The sequence below is a fragment of the Semicossyphus pulcher genome, unplaced genomic scaffold (genome assembly GCF_022749685.1).
Source record: "Semicossyphus pulcher isolate SPU_LCO1_2020_fin unplaced genomic scaffold, fSemPul1.0.p SCAF_3, whole genome shotgun sequence".
Classification (NCBI taxonomy): domain Eukaryota; kingdom Metazoa; phylum Chordata; class Actinopteri; order Labriformes; family Labridae; genus Semicossyphus; species Semicossyphus pulcher.
The window spans coordinates 35015151-35034529 of record NW_027211704.1 but is presented as its reverse complement, the minus strand read 5'-3'; the positions used below and the strand labels follow the sequence as shown (position 1 = coordinate 35034529).

General features: G+C 44.5%; 2 protein-coding genes across 2 annotated transcripts in view; both read right to left on the bottom strand.

Moving 5' to 3' along the window:
• LOC138605348 (E3 ubiquitin-protein ligase RNF123) overlaps positions 1-19379 on the bottom strand; it is a 151927-nt gene that overhangs the window by 29914 nt on the left and 102634 nt on the right. The window lies entirely within an intron of this gene.
• On the bottom strand, positions 1170-12265 carry LOC138605709 (E3 ubiquitin-protein ligase TRIM35-like). The gene is made up of 4 exons (XM_069678117.1): positions 11122-12265; positions 10939-11088; positions 10238-10306; positions 1170-1231 (listed from the first exon to the last, which is right to left on the bottom strand). The coding sequence occupies exons 1-4, from the start codon at positions 12263-12265 to the stop codon at positions 1170-1172; spliced, it is 1425 nt and encodes a 474-aa protein (XP_069534218.1).

The window sequence follows — 19379 nt, the reverse complement described above, 5'->3', positions numbered from 1 at the left end:
AATACACACGAGAGTATAAGAAAGACAGGAAGCACAAAATCATACATGACTACATGACTGAGACGAGTCACGTATTATAATGACGTCATCACTGAACAGACAACATGACGACTGAAGTCTGAGCTTTCTTTTGCACAATAATACAGTAAATATAGTTTTTATTTTAGCTCACTTCAAACAGGACTACGAGCCAGAGGTCAGAGGTCAAATCGAGCAGGATGAATTCATTTTGGTGATTCAAACTTTATTCAAATATGGATGAGTAGTTAAAATAGGAGGGTCATGTGATTCAGGGGTCAAACGTGGGTCGATAAGATGCTGGCAAAGAGGTCATTTAAAGGACGGACAAATTAAACGCACACGGGTCATTCAGCGTCTTCTGTAACACGACAAACTGCAGAAACAACGAGACGCATCATTGATTTCTTCATGAAGCAGCTGTGTAATAGGCCGGATAATCTACAGCAGAGGGTTGTTAAAGCACGTTTCAGTCTGCGATAAAACCATCAGCTGGAAAAGTACATGTCAGGACATTCAAAGAGAGACATCACTGAATTATTTGCGTCTCAATCATGTCCTGGGCTTCTGCTGAGACAAACGTACGTCTACAAATAGTCCTAAAAGATCAAAAGAATACCGTGACACCTGAGGAGTGACAGGAAGGACACTAATACTTCCAAAGTGAAACTATAACACGAACAGAGCGGTAAACGAGGAGTGTGTGATCCATATCTGGGAAGCTGAGCCCCGGTGTGTGCAGCTGTAATCCATACTGTGGAACATGATATCAGACCAGTGTAAGACAGGGACGTCTACAAAGGACATCTGGGAAACACTCAGAGATCCTGTTACTGCTGAAGCTCCAAATATAAACCGCCAAGCCAAAAGGTGATGTAAAGTAGGTCACTGCATTCACTGACACGAAGCAACGCAAAGATCAGACAATCGTGGAGAGCACGTGAGTCGGCTCAGAGGTGCATTCTGGGACATTTCCTGCAGCTGCACTTTAAAGCAAAGAACAAGATGGCTTCATCAGCACTTTGTCTTTAAACAGTTGAAGAGACGCGCTAACCTCAAGCTGGTAAAAGGACAGGAAATGGACCAACCACGAGAGAGAGCCCACTTTATGCCTTCAATGGACGAAGCAGAGCTGGAGGATGTGAAGAGGGTCACTGTCCACTTCCCTCCCCGACACTGAGGTCGGTGTTCAGGATGTCCTCGTTCACTGTTCCTACCGACGAAAAGCAGCATTCACAAAGCCGATGTGAACCCTTCCGTGGCACTGTGAGCTGCTCATGTTTCTGCTGTCCAGCAGGCCGGATGATGTAGAAAGGCCGCCTTAGGTCATAGTCAGTGGTTAAAGTCAAAGTTGAGTTATGACTTTAACCAACACTTGACCAGGTGGCTGTTGTTCCTGAACCTTACTCAACTGACCGTTAACCAACATTAACCATGTGTTCAAGGGAAGAACAAGGACAGATACTAAAGGTACCTTTAAACAGTTACTTTGTTTGTGTTCAAACAGATGCTATTTCGTGCGTCTATGAAATACTAAAGGATACCTCGAAACATACACTTAAAATATCTAGCTTTAAACAGATGCAGAGCTTAAAGTTGTAATCTTGAAGATCTCAGTGTCGTTCTCTTTGGCGGCGCCTGTGGCGATAAACGGTAACTGCATGAGCACACCTGCCAGATATCCACACAGTGCTGCCTGTGTGGCGTCCACGGTCGGCTCCGGTTGTAACTCTTGATTTTCCTGGCTGACGGTCGCTTTCCTTTTCAGACTGTTTGCTTCATCTGAGCGTCGAGTTTGTTTCTTCTTCTTTGGATTTTCACTTCTTGTTGAAGTTGTATCTGTAGTCATCCATCTTTCCTTTGTTTGTTCAGCCATAGTAGATTACTGTTTACTCGTGACACGGTAGCTTGAAATGAATGCTAAAGGCCACCTTAAAACAGACCGTTAGGGGCACCTTGAAACAAACAGTAACAGTTACCTTACATACTTTAGTAATGAACATCTGTTTAGAATTAGCTGGAAACACCGACACGCTGATCTCTAGATGCTCACTTTAAGAAAATGAGAGCTCAGCAGAGATGAACAAGCTAAACGACGTGGACACAGCACAGGTGACAGGTGATGTGAATTGTTAACAGAGCTGAAACCATGCCAACCAAGACGGTAAATAACACAAACTTATTCAATCAGCTGAAGCATCACAACGAGAGATTGTAGCCTCCTCAAATAAAGAAGTTTAAAACAAGATGTTGTCCACCAATGGGAGCGCTCTCTGCGGCACCGAACAGGAAGCAGCAAACCAGGAAGATAGTAAACATGGAGGAGACTCTGAGGAGGGCCGCTGTCACCGTGTCCTCACTGAATGAGACGCCAAAGATGGACGGCTCACTTCCTGTTAGCACCGCAGTGTTTAGCTCTGGAAAATCGACCTGCTAGCTTGTAATGCTAACCCAGCTAACTTTATAGCCTCGATCACCGCAGACAAACCCCTGCACGCACACATTGCTTCTTCTCTTGTAAATCTCGAATCATCTTGTAGTCAGACTTCAGTCCTTCAGTGTACGCTCGGCATCAGTCCCCGAGTGAGGGCAGACGGGACTGAGCTGCTCACAGACACAAAGCAGGACGCGGCTGCAAGTAACATCGTCGATCACCGGTATGTTCCCGATTCAATTTGCCAACCCACTGGCTTGTTGCACAGCCTCATGCAGCTGTGTATGAGAGACAATTATGCAAATGCAGCGTTGGGATGAGTGAACTTAGGGAAGATTTAACCACAAACTGAGCAGGTCACATATATACTGACTGCAGCATTACCCCGGCAGCTCAACATCTGCTGGCTTAAACCAGGACCATTAAGAGACATCTAAGAGCAGAAAGACTGAGGCACGAGTCAGATCAATTTGACGAACACTCCAAATGAACATGAGAAACTTCTGTATCAAAAAATAAAAGCTTTTGATCCGACCAGTGAAGGAGCAGATGTTTCACTGAAGTGCAAACCTTTCTAAGTTCTGTGTTCAATCATTTAGCACCTGTACACATACAAACAAGGTTTCCATGCTCGAGGTATCGTCCTCGTTTGTCGTAAGAAATTAACGTAATGATTCTCTGACTTGTTCAGGGTCCAATATTGTCAGATTATTTGGTTTATAACCAAAAACCTGCACTGATGACTAGGCTAGCTAGACTTTACTGCTAGCTTATGTTAGCATGCTAAACTAAGATGGTGAACATGGTGAACATTACAAAAAGCATGTTAGCATTGTCACTAGCTTTTGTTAGCAATTAGCTCCAAACACTGCTGTTTGTTTAAAGTCAATCTGAAGCAGGTTTTCATCATTAAGGGCATCCCAAAGGCCGAAGCAAGGACGGAACACAGAAGGAGAGTGCTCGGGAAAAGTGCAACCATGGGAGTGTATGATACGTGCTTAAAATATGTATCTGGTTCCTCCACAGATCAGTTTCACTCTGCTGCAAACCAAGTTAGAATGAGCATTAATGGAGAAAAGTGCAAATATTATGCGAATGACAAATCAGATTATCGTCATCATTTACCAGAGAACACATCGACATGTATTTGAATGTTGTTGGAGAGTGGTGGGTTTTTAAATCTGTTTCTCAGACTGCAGAGAGAGAGAGGGGGGGGGGGGGGAGAGAGAGGGAGAGAGAGAGAGAGAGAGAGAGAGAGAGAGGGAGAGAGAGAGAGTGGGAGGGAGAGAGAGGGAGAGAGAGAGAGAGAGGGAGAGAGAGAGAGTGGGAGGGAGAGAGAGGGAGAGAGAGGGAGAGGGAGAGAGAGAGAGAGGGAGAGAGAGAGGGAGAGAGAGAGAGAGAGAGGCTCAGTGAGAGCAAAGGTCATGATCAGACCCCGGAGTATAAACATGTGACACGGATCGTGTGCATGACGTTCTCCGTCCAGCACACAGCTGCTCACCTTCTCTGCACTAACTAAAGCGCTGCTTATCCACAGTAACTAGCTCAGACCGGATGCAGCAGCCCTGCAATGAATGTTGGGGCCTAACATTTGTTCTCAACAGCCAAACCATCATCTGATGTGCATTTGGTCTCTGAACGGTTGTAAAGTTTTCTTCCATGTTCCTGATTGCACATTCATGTCATCACTGTTGGATGGATGAAATGTGTTACAATACCTGCAGGAGGAAAAGAGAGGAATGCAGAGTGGAGCAGATAAAGTTCAGTGTCCTCAGTGCACTTATAATAATAATAATCAATCCTGACGTTTCAGGGCACACTTTGCATGAGCTTTTACATGATTTATTAGTAACCTCATGTTGGTTCTATGTAGAGAGCTGTTCAGAGACCCAGGCAGGGTTTGATACGTCTGATGCAGCCAGTTGTTTGAACATGAAATAAAGAGACTGAACGTGTCCTCACACAACAGCTCACGTGATAGTTACAGAAGTTGAAGGTCTGTTTCAAGCTGTTTGTGTCTGTTTGGAGATTCATCGCCGTGCTTGTTTCAAGGAACCATCCGGGCCTGTTCAAAGTATCTTTAATGTCTCCTTCCTGGAAGCCTTAGGGCATGTCTAAGGTATGTTTTAAGGTACCCTCTATTGTCTGTTTCAAGGATCATTCAGCATCTGTTTTAAGGTCAACGTCAGCGTTTGTTTGACCTTTTGCATTTGTTTGAATCCCTTTAGCACATATTCTGTTGGTGCCTGTTTCACGGGATCGTGTAGTGCTACATTTTTTAAGGTTCTCTTTCTTTCTTTCTAACATGAGCTTATCCTGAAATGGTTTGTGGTTACGTTAAAGAAGCACAGCATGATGTGGGCTGACTTTACCCAGGCCTTACCCCACACTGCCACCATGACGCAGTCGACAATCATATTTCTGATATTTCAGCTAAACTGCTAATCCCTGCGCATGGATCCAAATGGTCTCCACATTAGGTGGGTTATATTATAGTGCATTTCTTCATAGTAGAAGTACGAACAGTGGAGGAGAACAGCCTGAATAAATAGACTGAGAAACAGAAAAGGTCTTACTCTTTCGCTCTCATTGCAAGTCCAAACCAGTGCTGCTAATGTCTGATGGTCAGTGCTCAGCTATAAAACACGTGTGTGGTCCTCAGTGGATGAACTCTGACAACATCCAGGGCAAAGTTCTCATTAATCCTGAGAAATACCTTCACATCATCAGGGTGATGTGGTGGGAAAATCTGTGCAGACAGTCACGTTCCCCTAAAGATGAACTCTATCAACTTTTGTGGTCCAACGACGCTTCCTGTAGCGCCATCATCAGGTCAGTGTTTTTAGGTATCCTGTGGTTTAAGACAGAACGTCGGCTCTATTTCGTCTTCTTCTCTTCTCTTATGAACTTTCCTTAAAGCTCTCGGACCAGAGGCCAACATGTGGACGGGATGAACAGAGAAGAGGGTAAACTGGTAAGGACATATTTACCATTACTCTCTTTTAATGTCGTCATCGGTCGTGAACCTCATTAGCTAATTAACAGCGAGCTGAAAATGGCTCCATGTCAGAAACATTCTTCTTCCCTGCTGCTTTCATTTAACTTCCTGCCTCTCTTTGCTCCGTTTATTCATCTGCTCCTCGTTCCCTCGTCTCTCTTTCCCTGAACATTCACCCTCACACTTGATGGCTTTCGATTTGTCTTTCCATTTTCTCCCTCCATAACCCTCCACCCCGCCCTCCCCCCCCTGCAATCAGACGGATCCTCTTTCAGCGGAGGAGTGGTAGCACCCTGGTCTAGGCTGTGATATTAGCTTGCTGGACAGCTGCCATGTTGGTCTGCAGTGAGAGATTACAATCACTACACAAGATATCTGGAGGGATAAGGAGGGGGAAACCAAGAGGGAGAGAGGGAGGGACACAAACAGAGACTGAATTAGGGAAGTTAGGACTGGTACACAAACTGACAGGCAGACCAGTCAGGCATGTTCCACAGACAAAGGCATCAACTTGGTCCTGGCCGTGTGTCAAACGAACCCTTTCCATCTATTGTGACACTGACAGCCTTGGGAATAAAAACATGAATGCTATTCTTTAAGCTGTACAGTCTGGTGACAAAGTGCCATGGAAGAATGTAGCCCAGCCAGCCCGCCAACTTATCTCTGCACACAAACATCTAGATGTGAATGCAGAATCTGAGGAGAGGGGGCAGATGTTGGTGTCTGAAGCGTTACAGTCAGTCAGCATTGATCAATCATGTTTGGTGCATGCAGGAAAATAATCCCTGTGGAGGGCAAAGAGGCGGAAATGCAACCCCACAGTCCATCAGCTTTAACTGCACAACAATTAGGCTTTTTTTTATGTCTATGTAACCCTGGATGACGTCTGCTTCGCCCTTATTCAAAGTAAAAGTTTTATCTTGTTGTTTGTGGATAGGAGTCGCAGAATAAGCGTAGGAGTCGTTCTGTTCTTGCCGTAGAGCAGAGCAGTGTCTCTCCCTCTTCATTTCAGCTCATCACCTCCCAGAATGGAAACAGAACTAAACAAAATAAAATAACTGTCTACACTCTGATAGACATTCACTCACCACGGAATGCCGTTATTTCACTGGATTTTTCCAGGTAAGTAAATAAAACGTCCCTAAATAAAATAAAAAAGCATTAAATTAACATGTGTAACATAAATATAGCGGTTAGCTAACTTTCTGCACTCATGTTAACAGTGGTTTCTATGTGGACGAGCTCGCTAACAAACCTGCACAATCGTGTCGATTAACTTGAACAAATAAACAAACTCTGACACATAACTGTAGTCATACAATATCACACTTCTTAACATTCATGTTTCACAAATAAAATCAATGAATGGTAAATCTAAATCATTTTAAACGTATTCCTGAGAGAGGGCGATTTTAACTTCCGACCTTCCAGAAAGGAAGCAGAGTTGTGGAAACAGGACACTGGTATTGAAACAGAAACAGCAAAAAACATAGGAGCGCCCTCTGGTGGCCTCTCTAATAAGAACACCTCCTTACATCTATAAAAATATATCGTTATTGAGAGCTGATTACAATTTGGTCTGCCAACTCAAACTCCATTCTCATGACTCAAGATGCCGGTGAGACTGCTAACAATAACCAGAGCACGGTTTAAGAAGTCTTGGCCCACATCTTTGTACCTATCAGATATACGCTGGCTACACCAGAAGCCCCCCAAAATTAACTGTCACTGACATCACTGACTTGGCTCTGAGGTTGCTGGCTAACGAATCGTCAGTCAACTCGACAAACAATATCTAGCCCTGAAACACTAACGTTGTGCGCTGATTCTGAACACTGCCATTGCGGCTCAAACAACTGCTACAAAATCAGCCTGAATGCAGTGTAAAATCAATATTGCACTATTGCTATTGTCTGGAGTCAACAGAGCCTCTGGGAGCGACAGCAGAGTTCTTCTTCATGGCTTTATGTGTAGCCAGCGTTAAGCGATAAAGGACTTGTTTTATTTGCGCTGCTTTGTTTCCAGTCTGACCAGCAACCTGAGAAGTGAAAATGAAGTTGAGAGACGACGTCTAAGAATGACTTGTTAGCTGTACTAGCATGCAGACGTCTGTTTATAGAGATGACTTGCCTGCATACACTGAAGCCTGCTGATACGTGATTGGTCAATATTACTAGGACTACAAACATACTACAAAGGGAAACCAGAACACTTCAGACTCCAAATTCCGGTTCAGCGCCGACAGATTGTAAATTGTTTTGACAATGAGGGATTGACGAATCAGAAAACAAACCTTAAAGCACTGATGTGAGTCATCAGTGTGGAAGAGATAAATCCAGCAGGCAGGTAACAAGACAACTACTTTTTGTTCAGCTGGACCAGCAGTGTGTTAATAGCCTGCTCTCTGCTGCAATAACAACCATTGTACGTTTTCAATTTCAATTTCAAGACGAGAACTTTTTAAGGCTCTAGGATCAACTGGAATATCTTTTGTGATCCCGAGACTTGGGCTGCATAGTGGTGCAGTGGTAAACGCTGTGGCCTCACAGCTAGAAGGTTCCTGTTCCCTCCGGGTACTCCGGCTTCCTCCCACAGTCCAGAGACATGCTCGTTAGGTTCATTGGTGACTCTAAATTGCCCGTAGGTGTGTGTGAGCGTGAAAGGTTGTCTGTCTCTGTGTGTCAGACAGGTGACCTGTCCAAGGTGTACCCTGCCTCTCGCCCGATGACAGCTGGGATAGACTCCGGTCCCACACGATCCTGGCACGATAAGCTTCGTTTTGGAGCTCAAGGACTCAAAAACTTGTCAGAGCACACACAAGTCAAGTATTTAAATGTAAGCATATTGATTAAAGCAAAGGTGAAATGAAACAACTGAACTACCGTTAGGTTTTCTTTATACATCTTATATCCCTCAAGGGCATTGAGCAGTAGACCAGCTAAGGATTGATGCCATGAGAGGCCTTGAGAGCAGCAGTAGGACCACGCTCCCTCTGAAGTTTACTGCTGGCACTACAGCTTACACATTTCATGTGGCCACTTACCAAATACCTCTAAGGCAGACAAGCTAAAGAGGCTGATCATATCACATGCAGGTAAAGATACTGGTCTTCCGAGGCGCCTAATCAGCTTAGGATTTTGTGGCAAAGGAGTCCTGGAACTTCCAATCTCCTGTGATACAGAGAAGTACATGTGTGCCACTGTTAGTATGTAGTTGATGCGAACATAGTCACATGACCCTTTTGGTCTTGGTCTGGACATCCATACCCGCTTATCTGAATAACTGCCTGCTGCACCAGAGGCACCAAAATATCAGCTGCCACTGAAATCATTGGCTTGTTTCCAAGATTGCCTGATAACTTATCGTCAGTCAACTCAACAAGCAACAAACTTGCAAACCTAAAACATGCTAACATCAGTGTGCTAACCATGAACACCACCAATGCTGCGTCATAGACTTAGATATTAAGTGTTATTCAAAGAATAAAGAAGTGAACCACAATGCTGCTATTCCATTAAAATAGCTAACCATACAAATCTGGAAAAATTATTAAAACTAGAATAAAGTCTTTCGGATCGGAAAAGTAATCGATCACTCAAACATAGTTATTAATAAATCAATAGCGCTTTCTTTATTTGATCCTCATTAGCTTCACAAAGGGTTTGCTAGTCTTTATGGTTCCCATTCAAAGACCATATAAAAAGATGGAGGACCTAACAGCTGCCTAAAAGTGAAGCCAAACCCTCTCTGTCGCCCCCTGCTGCCTGGCTGCAGTATAGCTCATAAAGCCCGCCTCCTCCATGTTAACAGATGGGACATGAGTCAAACTATAAAATCAAAATACACATCAAATAAATTTTTCTCAAACATGGTTTCTGTCATTATAGTTAGTTCTTATCCTGCTGATTTATGTCCAAGTGTTCATTTTTCTGACAAGTTTACTTTGTATTACTTATTTGATGCTATAAAAAGGGGGCGTGACCTCATGATTGACAGCTCTGTTGACAAATGCAGCTCCAGAGGCATTATTGACTGATTAAGAACAGTAGAGGGCAAAATCAGGGGATACATACCCCTCACCCACTGAAATTAGCACGTTGACGCGGGTTTTTCAGACCCGGGAAGACCCGCTTATAGATGCCGATTGTCTCTGTTCCCACTGCCAGTATACTCCTGTCAGTCTCCTTTCTGCTGCGTCACCTTCTGACGTCAAGCGCCGGAGACAGGGTTAGTAAACAGTGAAGATGTTACGATGGTTAGGTCTTTATTGTATTCAGTCTGTTTATCAAACTCGGCGGCGACAAATCTGGAACCATGTTCGAGCGTTGCTCGGATGAAGACGGGCGGAATTTGTAGCTGAGAGGACGAGGAGTCGCAGAAGTTACCAACGCAGTATAGCATCGTGCAGGAAAGGGGGTGGAGATTAGCGTGTCCACATTTCCCACTAAGCAAAAAAGCCGGCTGTTAGCGGGTGTTAGTGGGTTTTTGACCAGTGGGAAAAGGGCTATATTGAGCACTAGCAAAACAGTCAGTGAACTTTCCATAGTGTCTCCTTCAAACCAAAATAAGAAGCTGTTCTGCTGCAGACTGGGCCCACCTGAGGGCTCTTTGCTCTTTTATCGATAAGTTAAAGTGAAATGTGTGTTTTGGATAGAGGAAGGGGCGGGACGTCAGGACTGCGGCTCCACCAGCCGATCTCTACTGCACCGACTCTGGCTCCAAATGCTGTCATCAGTACAAGATGTCATCACCCCCTCACTGGGGTATTTATGGTGCGCTCCACTTACCTCGGAAGTCGGAATTCGGAACTGGGAATGCGTTCCAGTACAGTCTATGGTTCCAGTACAACAAGTCAACTACAGAACAAATATGAGGTCCACAACATGTCCACAGATAGAAGTTGGACAGTACTGTGAGTACGGCTGATTTAATGAGACACAAATAAGACAGCAGTGTTAATAAACAGTTAATACTACAGCTTTCATTTACTGTTGATGCACGGAGAGATGAGGTCAGGGTTGGTGAGGATCCTCCGACTTTCCGAGTCGGAAATCCGACCTCAGGGGGCGTTCCAGTTGAAATACCGACTGGGAACTCGGAAATTCCAACTTCCGAGTACAAATGGAACGCACCATTAGTCTTACAATTTTTTAGAATGAGAGGAGTTGGAGATGTGTCATCCAACTTTATATACAATCAATGTTCCCAACACAGACTGCTTAAAATAAAGGCTAAATGAACCAAGTAGATAACAAGTGGAAACAGAGTAGAATAATCTTACAAAAGAAAAAGTCTACAGCAGACACTAAAAAGCTAACTGTCAAACTGAATAAGAACTAAAAAGGAGATTAAAACAAATAATGTGAAACAAAAAGAAACATTTCTTTTAAAATATGAGACTTCAGGAAGACAGGTGCAGATCTTTATCTGCCCTGTTTCAGTGCCACACAGACCTTCAGTGGCAATATCATCAGTTTATAATCACTACCAATGAATGGAAACATCCTCTCAGTGAAAGTGTGTGTGAAGGTGTGTATGTGTGTGTTAGTATCAGGATCAGAGAACGACAGCTCTCCTCTGTTCCAGTCCAGATTCACTCTGATCCTCTGGAGCTGCTTCTTCACTGCGAGATAAGTGTCTAGAGATGATGGTGAGCGTGCCGAGTATTTACCTTCATAAAACATTATTACGCAAATTCCAGACTCTATGTCTCCCTTCCTCTGGACAGACTCTGCTAACACACCCAGTAACCAGAATGTACTGTCTCTAACCTCGACATCCCAGCTGTGAGTCCCTGAGTTAAAGCCCTCAGAGCCCAGGACGGACCAAATATAATGCTTGATCCTCTCTGGATTACTGAGAAGCTGCTGCTCCCCTCCTCCTCTTGCACAAGTCAGATCCTCAGACAGGATGAGTCCTGTACCAGCAGTGTTTGGGTCCAGAATCACAGGAGTGTAGGAGACCATGTCCTTCATCTTGACCCAGATGTTGAAGCTCAGGTTGCCCAGGTGTTTGGCCTCATCTATCAGAGCTCCTGAGGGCAGCTGTGATTCCTCCAGCAAGAGGCATAGCTGGACTCTTTCCACTGCAGCCTTGTAGTTGTGCAGGAATGAGACGTCTGCAGCTCTCAGCTCCTCCTCTGTGGCTCTGACTGTGTCTGAAAGAGCTGCTATCTCTCTGCTCAGAGCCTCCATCTTCTCCTTCATCCTCTGACTCTTCTGCTCCTCTTCCTCCCTCAGTGCAGACATCCTGGCCTCCTCTTCCTCCTCTAGAAACTGGTGAAGCTTCTTAAACTGCTCCTTAATCTGCCTCTCTGTGTGTCGGGCCTGGACCTGAATGTGTTCTGCTGTTTGATCGAACTCCACTTTAACTTGTTTAAAAACCTTTAACTTGTCCTTTAAGGGCTCCAGAGTTTCCTGAAGGTTCTTCTTGTGTTCTCGAGCAGCTTCATCGATGGGTCTGATTCTGTGGTTGGTGTGTTTTTCTGAATCTCTGCAGACGAGACACACCGGCTGCTGATGGTCCAGACAGAAGAGTTTGAGTTTCTCAGAGTGCAGACTGCAGAGAGCCTCTGAAGCGCTCTGATCTCTCTCCTGTAAGAAGGACTCACACAGGTTCTTTAACGCCAGGTTACGAGGTGGATCTACCCTTGAAGACCTTCTCTTACAAACTGGACACTCTCGTGTTGGTCTCTGTCTCCACCAGCTCTTCAGACAGTCTTTACAGAAGCTGTGGCTACATGACAGAACAACAGGATCTCTGAAGACGTCCTGACAGACCGGACAGCAGAGATCCTCCCCTGATCTGGAAGCCATTTAGTCTCTGAGTGAAGCTGAAAACAGCAGACAGAAAGTACAGTCAGTCATGGCCCTCTCCCTCCTCTAATGTCCCTGAAGTTCACTTTCACTCTCCAGTCCTGTTTTTAGTCAAACTCACCTTCAGAGTGTCGAGTGTCCGCGGATTAAAGAAGCAGTCTTGTAGTTTTCCACTTTTCTCTCCAGTAGTTGAGCTCACTCAGAAGTTGTTAGTTTGATCTGAAGGTGAATCTTGACTGCAGTTTTTCTGTCTGTGTCTCTCTCCTTAGTTTGGAATAATATGACTCTTTGCTGGGTTGCCTCTGTTGGGGGGTCAGTCCTCCTCCTCCTCCTCCTCCTCCACATGTAATGCAGGGTTGTGTTTCATGCCAGTTACTATTAATAATCTCTGGATATGTAGACTGATGGCGGGCAGAAGGCTGCTGCATCGGTTGCTTTTGTTCAGAAGTAGTTTGAAGGTTTAAGGTATCAGAGATCAATTGTTACTCTAAAAAATGTTATTGAAATTAGGAATCATCATCATAATATCACAAGAATGTCTGAGATTTGATTGGTGGTATGCAGTGTTAGGAGTGCCATGGAATGGGTCGCAGGAAAAATGTATTTCATCTGTACCACATAATCTTACAGCTCGGAGTTACCTGGAATATTGTAGGAGAGGGAAACATTGGAATAGGTACAATGAAATTGTGAAGGTAGTGGGACACTTACATTTGGTATATGGAAGGGATGCTCTTGGATAATAATAAGTAATGTTCTTCTTGGGACACATTTAGGTAAGGAATAGGGTATACCTTTAGAGGTACCATGGACTGGGCATAAGGATCAAGCTGAGCAAGTCCTGAAGCTTCTCCATTGAGAAGGGAAAGTTGTCCGATCAACAATGGCAAAGAGATGACATCAGCAGTCTCTGGGAAACCAGTGAAGAACCTAATGATGGTATCATGTATCCCTCAAGGCCAGTGAGCAAGTAGACCAGTTAAGGATTGATGCCATGAGTGGCCTTGAGAGCAGCAATAGGACCAAGCCCCCTGGAATGTTAAAGCTATAGTTGATGCAGTTCAGCTCCTTGAATATCTCATAACAAACCATATACCTCGACAATGGAGAGCTGGAGAGCCAATCATCTCATATGAAAGGAAGTGGTTTGGTCTTCACAGGTGCCAGAGCAGCATAGGATTTTAGGGCAAAGGAGTCCTTCCACTTTCACTCTCCAGTCCCACAGAGGACTAAGTGTGCACCATGCAAACTTAGTCTGAAGTTGACGCTAACAGAGTCTTTTGAGCTCGAGCTGTCTTCAGCCATGCTACTGATAGAAAATGGATTCCATTAGAAACAACCCAACAGGAAAAGGTGGCACTCAAACACTGGGACATTGTTTGCTAACAGCAGAGCCTAGGTGTGCAAAGGCCCTGGCTGTGGTAATGCAAAGGCAATGGACAAGATGGAAGGATGTATAGACCCAGAATATCTCCTGGACCGAGCTATGGGAAATAAAGATATTCAGAACAAGCTTCACCATCAAGGCTACCTTCAATGTCCTGCTATCTCCAGAGAATCTTAGCCAGTGGTATGTTGAAGCCCCCATATACTCCTTCTACCTGCTTCAGCAATACTAAAACAAGTCCTGGTGTATATTACATGCGCTCCCCCTGCTGGCTGTTGGTTTTAATGTCTGTACTCCCCCTGTTATCTCTTTCAGGTGTTGGTGATCCACCTGATTAGGAGGAGAGACAATAAAAGGGGCGGCAGAAAACATTACAGTCTCTCTCTTCATGGCTTCACAGCGAGAGCAGGAGTAGCTGGAGCTACTTTTGGATGGGACTGGTAGTCTAGTTTTTGGTTTTATTTATTTGCTAGGGTTTAGATCGTTAGATCTTTTGAACTCAAAGATCAAAGACTTTTTCTATGTACACAAAAGGCCGATTTCTCTCAAATATTGTTCACAAATGTGTCTAAATCTGTGTTAGTGAGCACTTCTCCTTTGCCAAGATAATCCATCCACCTCACAGGTGTGGCATATCAAGATGCTGATTAGACAGCATGATTATTGCACAGGTGTGCCTTAGGCTGGCCACAATAAAAGGCCACTCTAATATGTGCAGTTTTACTGTATCGGGGGGGTCCTTTAAAACCAGTCAGTATCTGGTATGACCAACATTTGCCTCACGCAGTGCAACACATCTCCTCCACATAGAGTTGATCAGGTTGTTGATTGTGGCCTGTGGGATGTTGGTCCACTCCTCTTCAATGGCTGCCAAGCTGCTGGATGTTGGCAGGAACTGGAACAGGCTGTCGTACACGCCGATCCAGAGCATCCCAAACATGCTCAGTGGGTGACATGTCCGGTGAGTATGCTGGCCTTGCAAGAACTGGGATGTTTTCAGCTTCCAGGAATTGTGTACAGATCCTTGCAACTTGGGGCCGTGCATTATCACGCTGCAACATGAGGTGATGGTCGTGGATGAATGGCACAACAATGGGCCTCAGGATCTCATCACGGTATCTCTGTGCATTCAAAATGCCATCAATAAAATGCACCTGTGTTCGTTGTCCATAACGCCTGCCCATACCATAACCCCACCGCCACCATGGGCCACTCGATTCACAACGCTGACATCAGCAAACCGCTCACCCACACAATGCCATACACGCTGTCTGCCATCTGCCCCGTACAGTGAAACCCGGGATTCATCCGTGAAGAGAACACCTCTCCAAAGTGCCAGACGCCAACAAATGTGAGCATTTGCCCACTCAAGTCGGTTACGAGGACGAACTGCAGTCAGGTCGAGACCCCGATGAGGACGACGAGCATGCAGATGAGCTTCCCTGAGACGGTTTCTGACAGTTTGTGCAGAAATTCTTTGGTTATGCAAACCGATTGTTGCAGCAGCTGTCTGGGTGGCTGGTCTCAGACGATCTTAGAGGTGAAGATGCTGGATGTGGAGGTCCTGGGCTGGTGTGGTTACACGTGGTCTGCGGTTGTGAGGCCGGTTGGATGTACTGCCAAATTCTCTGAAACGCCTTTGGAGACGGCTTATGGTAGAGAAATGAACATTCAATTCACGGGCAACAGCTCTGGTGGACATTCCTGCAGTCAGCATGCCAATTGCACGCTCCCTCAAAACTTGCGACATCTGTGGCATTGTGCTGTGTGATAAAACTGCACATGTTAGAGTGGCCTTTTATTGTGGCCCGCCCAAGGCACACCTGTGCAATAATCATGCTGTCTAATCAGCATCTTGATATGCCACACCTGTGAGGTGGATGGATTATCTCGGCAAAGGAGAAGTGCTCACTAACACAGATTTAGACAAATTTGTGAACAATATTTGAGAGAAATAGGCCTTTTGTGTACATAGAAAAAGTCTTCGATCTTTGAGTTCAGCTCATGAAAATTGGGAGCAAAAACAAAAGTGTTGCGTTTATATTTTTGTTCAGTGTATATACAACAATGAGCTTACAGTGCCCTGGGAGGATGCAGTCAGGGAGGCCTACAAGTGCAAGAAACTGAGTTTGCAGCCAACGCTCAACAACTTGGCTAGAAAACAATGGTCGCTTCACTTGAGGTAGGCTGTAGAGGGTTCATAGCCACATCAACATCAAGGCAACTCTTGGAGATTTGGAAAGGCTCAGGCGACGAACAGTCTGGAGCATCTGAAAAAAGGCAGTCAATGGCTCTGGTTGAAGAGAGAGAGGACTATACGTTGAACATGTGTTTGTACACGTCCTATTGTTGTTTATTTCTGCAGTTACTAACTGAACTAACTTTGGCTGCTGGTCAGTGTTTGCAGGTGTACAGACTCAGGAGCGCTGTTGTAACATCTTATATAGCTGCTGCACGACACAAACACAAACAGGCTCAGCTGACAGTAAACACATTACTGTCTTCTTACAATCACCACCTGTTTTTATGTTGTTTTGCACTTGCATTGTTAGAGCTTTTCAGAACGTGCATGTGCGTGCAGGAGCAGTATCTGCATCTGTATAAAGGTCAGCTGTGTTCCCACGCTACAGACATCCATTCATTAACACCAACTCCTACTCACCTACTCCTCTGGGTCAGACCGAGGACGAGGTTTTACACTGTTTTTCAGCATCGTCTTTTACACATCTTAAATTACTTCTACACACTTTAGCATGATAGCAAAGCACGGAAGCACTGATTATGGGTCTAAAAATCAAAGCTACATCTATAAAATAATTCACTTAAAGTCATGCTGGATGTTAATGAGTGAGAGAGAGGGAATCCAGTCTCATTCTCTTTTCCATCTTTGCCTCTCTCACTCTTTAGCTCCCAAAGAAAACGCTGTGCCTCTACTACAGCACAGAATCTCATCCATAATACATTCAAGGCTGCAGGGATTTGAGTGCTTCCACCAACACACATGCATTAAGACAAACTGCACACACACACAAACCAACAAATCATTGAAAGTAAGAGAAAGGATTCCTGACATCACAGAGCAGACTCATGTCACACACACGTGAGCGGCATCATGCTCAGGCCTGATCATCTGACAGCAGTCGTGTGTTTATTCACTGGCTGTGAGGGAAACAAAACCAGGAAGACGGGAAAGTCCAGGTCCTTCTTTTACTCTTAAAGGCAAATGTCAGTTCATGTGCGCTTTCTGCAGCAAAGTAGTGCTGAGATGTTGGATGTGAAAGGGACTCTGATAAATACGAATACAGATCCGTCCGTTCGGAGGTTTACCTTTGCATAAGGTGGCGTCTCCTTTAAGCTGGGAGAGTTCTCCTAAAGCTACATGTAGAACATGCATCAATATATCACCTTGTTCACAGGATCACAGTATTGTGCAATATATTGAATCATAACCTCTGACATCCGCTGACATTTAATAAACCTCAGGACAGACAGACTCAGACAGAACAAGCTTGTCTTTATTACCAGGGTGACTCTGCCTCATCTTATTACAGTCCTTTCAGTACTTGAAATGCCTCCAACATGAGCTGAAATGCAGGGCTGGGTATCAACAAGCACGCCAGTCAGTGCACCGTGCCCTTACCGTCAGATATCAGCCCCAAAGAATCAGCTTGTTTATCCAGAAACCAATTCTTCTTTGAAGCTCAAAAACAGAAACCAACACGTCCAGGTGTGTATTATGGCTGTAACTACTGTAACGGTTACTACTGTAGAGCAGCAGATAATAAGTGACATCCGGTCAGCTAGCCTGTGACAACAGCAAACAACCAAGTGCTGCTAGCAGAGACCGAACGTTAGCCAAAGCTAGCTAAATGTAAGCAACAAATATTTTCATGTCAGTCTTATTAAAAAGGAAATATTATCAAAACTGGCACTGATTTAAGCTAACGTTAGCATGCTAGTTTTAGCTGCTCTGCAAACACACCTGGGATTAAAACCTGGTGAAAACAATGAAAGAAGCAGCTTCGATCAAGTCACAGAAAGATGCCGAAATTTTAACTCGTGCTTTTATAACCAGCCGGTTTATTGTAACTTTTACTGGGCTACCCAAATTAGTCTGAGATAACTACACGTTCATGGCCTGACCTGTGGAACTCACTGGCTCCACTAACATGAAGTCAAAGACCTCTCTCTTAATGTAGAGTCGTGTGGCCCTTTGGGCCGCATGTTTGTATGAAAGCTGCTGTACAATATAAATAAATAAATAAATAAATAAAGTTGAGTTTGTTTCTCTCATGCTCTTTGGCAGACACAACTCAACAGACTACCGATGACTAAAATCCTTCAACACTTCAGATCCAAAGTGTCTGTTGTTGGTTCACACGAAGAAAAGCAGATGAATTCTCTTTTAATTGAAGACTAAACATAAAGCAGCAGCACAGTTTGAATTTATTTACACAAAAAGGGAAGATACTTTGAATTCAAGAGCAGTCCAAAAACTAACAGAGGGAAAGAAAAGAGTTTACTTAAAAAAGAAAATCTTTTATCTCTGGACAACAAAGAAAACAGACAAAGACTTTAAATGAACAATCAGGAGGGACGACAAAGACAAGAGGCCCGCGGAGGGAAAACAGACTAACACAAAACACTGCACACAGAAGTGAGTGTAATGATCAACCCCACTGCTACGGCGTCACAAACACACACACATGAACACACTCAGGTACAAAGCTGCTCTGTGTCTGAAACGCAGGACACAGCCACAGAGAGGAATGAGGACATGCTGCTGAGACACGCTGCGAACAGTGTGAAGAGTCTGAACTGGCTTCTCCTGCAAATCACATCACAGCTGACTCGCTCGCTGAAATCGCTCGCTGACACGAATGCAACACTGACAATTCACCTGGAGGACGATCACAGGAAGAGGAAAGACACACAGTTCACCTGAAGACGAGCTCAACGCTACAACAACAAACCAACATGAAGAAGTCAGGACGGTGCTCTGCAGGTAGACGATTCGGCAAGTCCTGCAGGAAACGCCGACTGTTGCATGTTCTCGTACCAGAACAAACATGGACGCCTGCAGGCTGCATGTTCTCGTACCAGAACAAACATGGACGCCTGCAGGCTGCATGTTCTCGTACCAGAACAAACATGGACGCCTGCAGGCTGCATGTTCTCGTACCAGAACAAACATGGATGCCTGCAGGCTGCTTCATCTGTTTGTGTGCAAAGTTTAAACGCGTGATTACAAATTAAAGTCTGACGGTGCAAAAGTTTCTTAAAAGCACGACCCACAAGGAAGCACCACAAAAAAAAAAAGTACTTTAGTTTGGTACATTTTTATAGAGACAGTGTTAAATTTCATCATTCACGCTTGCTGCTAAATTATTTATTAAATATTATACAGTTCCAGTCAAAAGTTTGGACACATGTTCTCATACAACTTTGACTGGTGCTGTATATAATGAGATAAAACTGCCAGTTTGAAGAGTATGCTGGTAAAGATCGAGGCCGGAAGAAACCAGATGGTTCATTAGTTTCACTTCAGAAACTGTATTTTTTGAAGTAAAGACAATTAAAACTTAAAGTTAAAGTAAAAACACTGAAGACAGCAGTTTTCTGGTAACATAAATGTTTCTCAGGAACAGGACAGCAGGAGCGGCTGCAAGCTGAGCGACTGCTAACAACATGGTCATTGTTCAAGAAGTTCGACCGGGAGCCAAACCA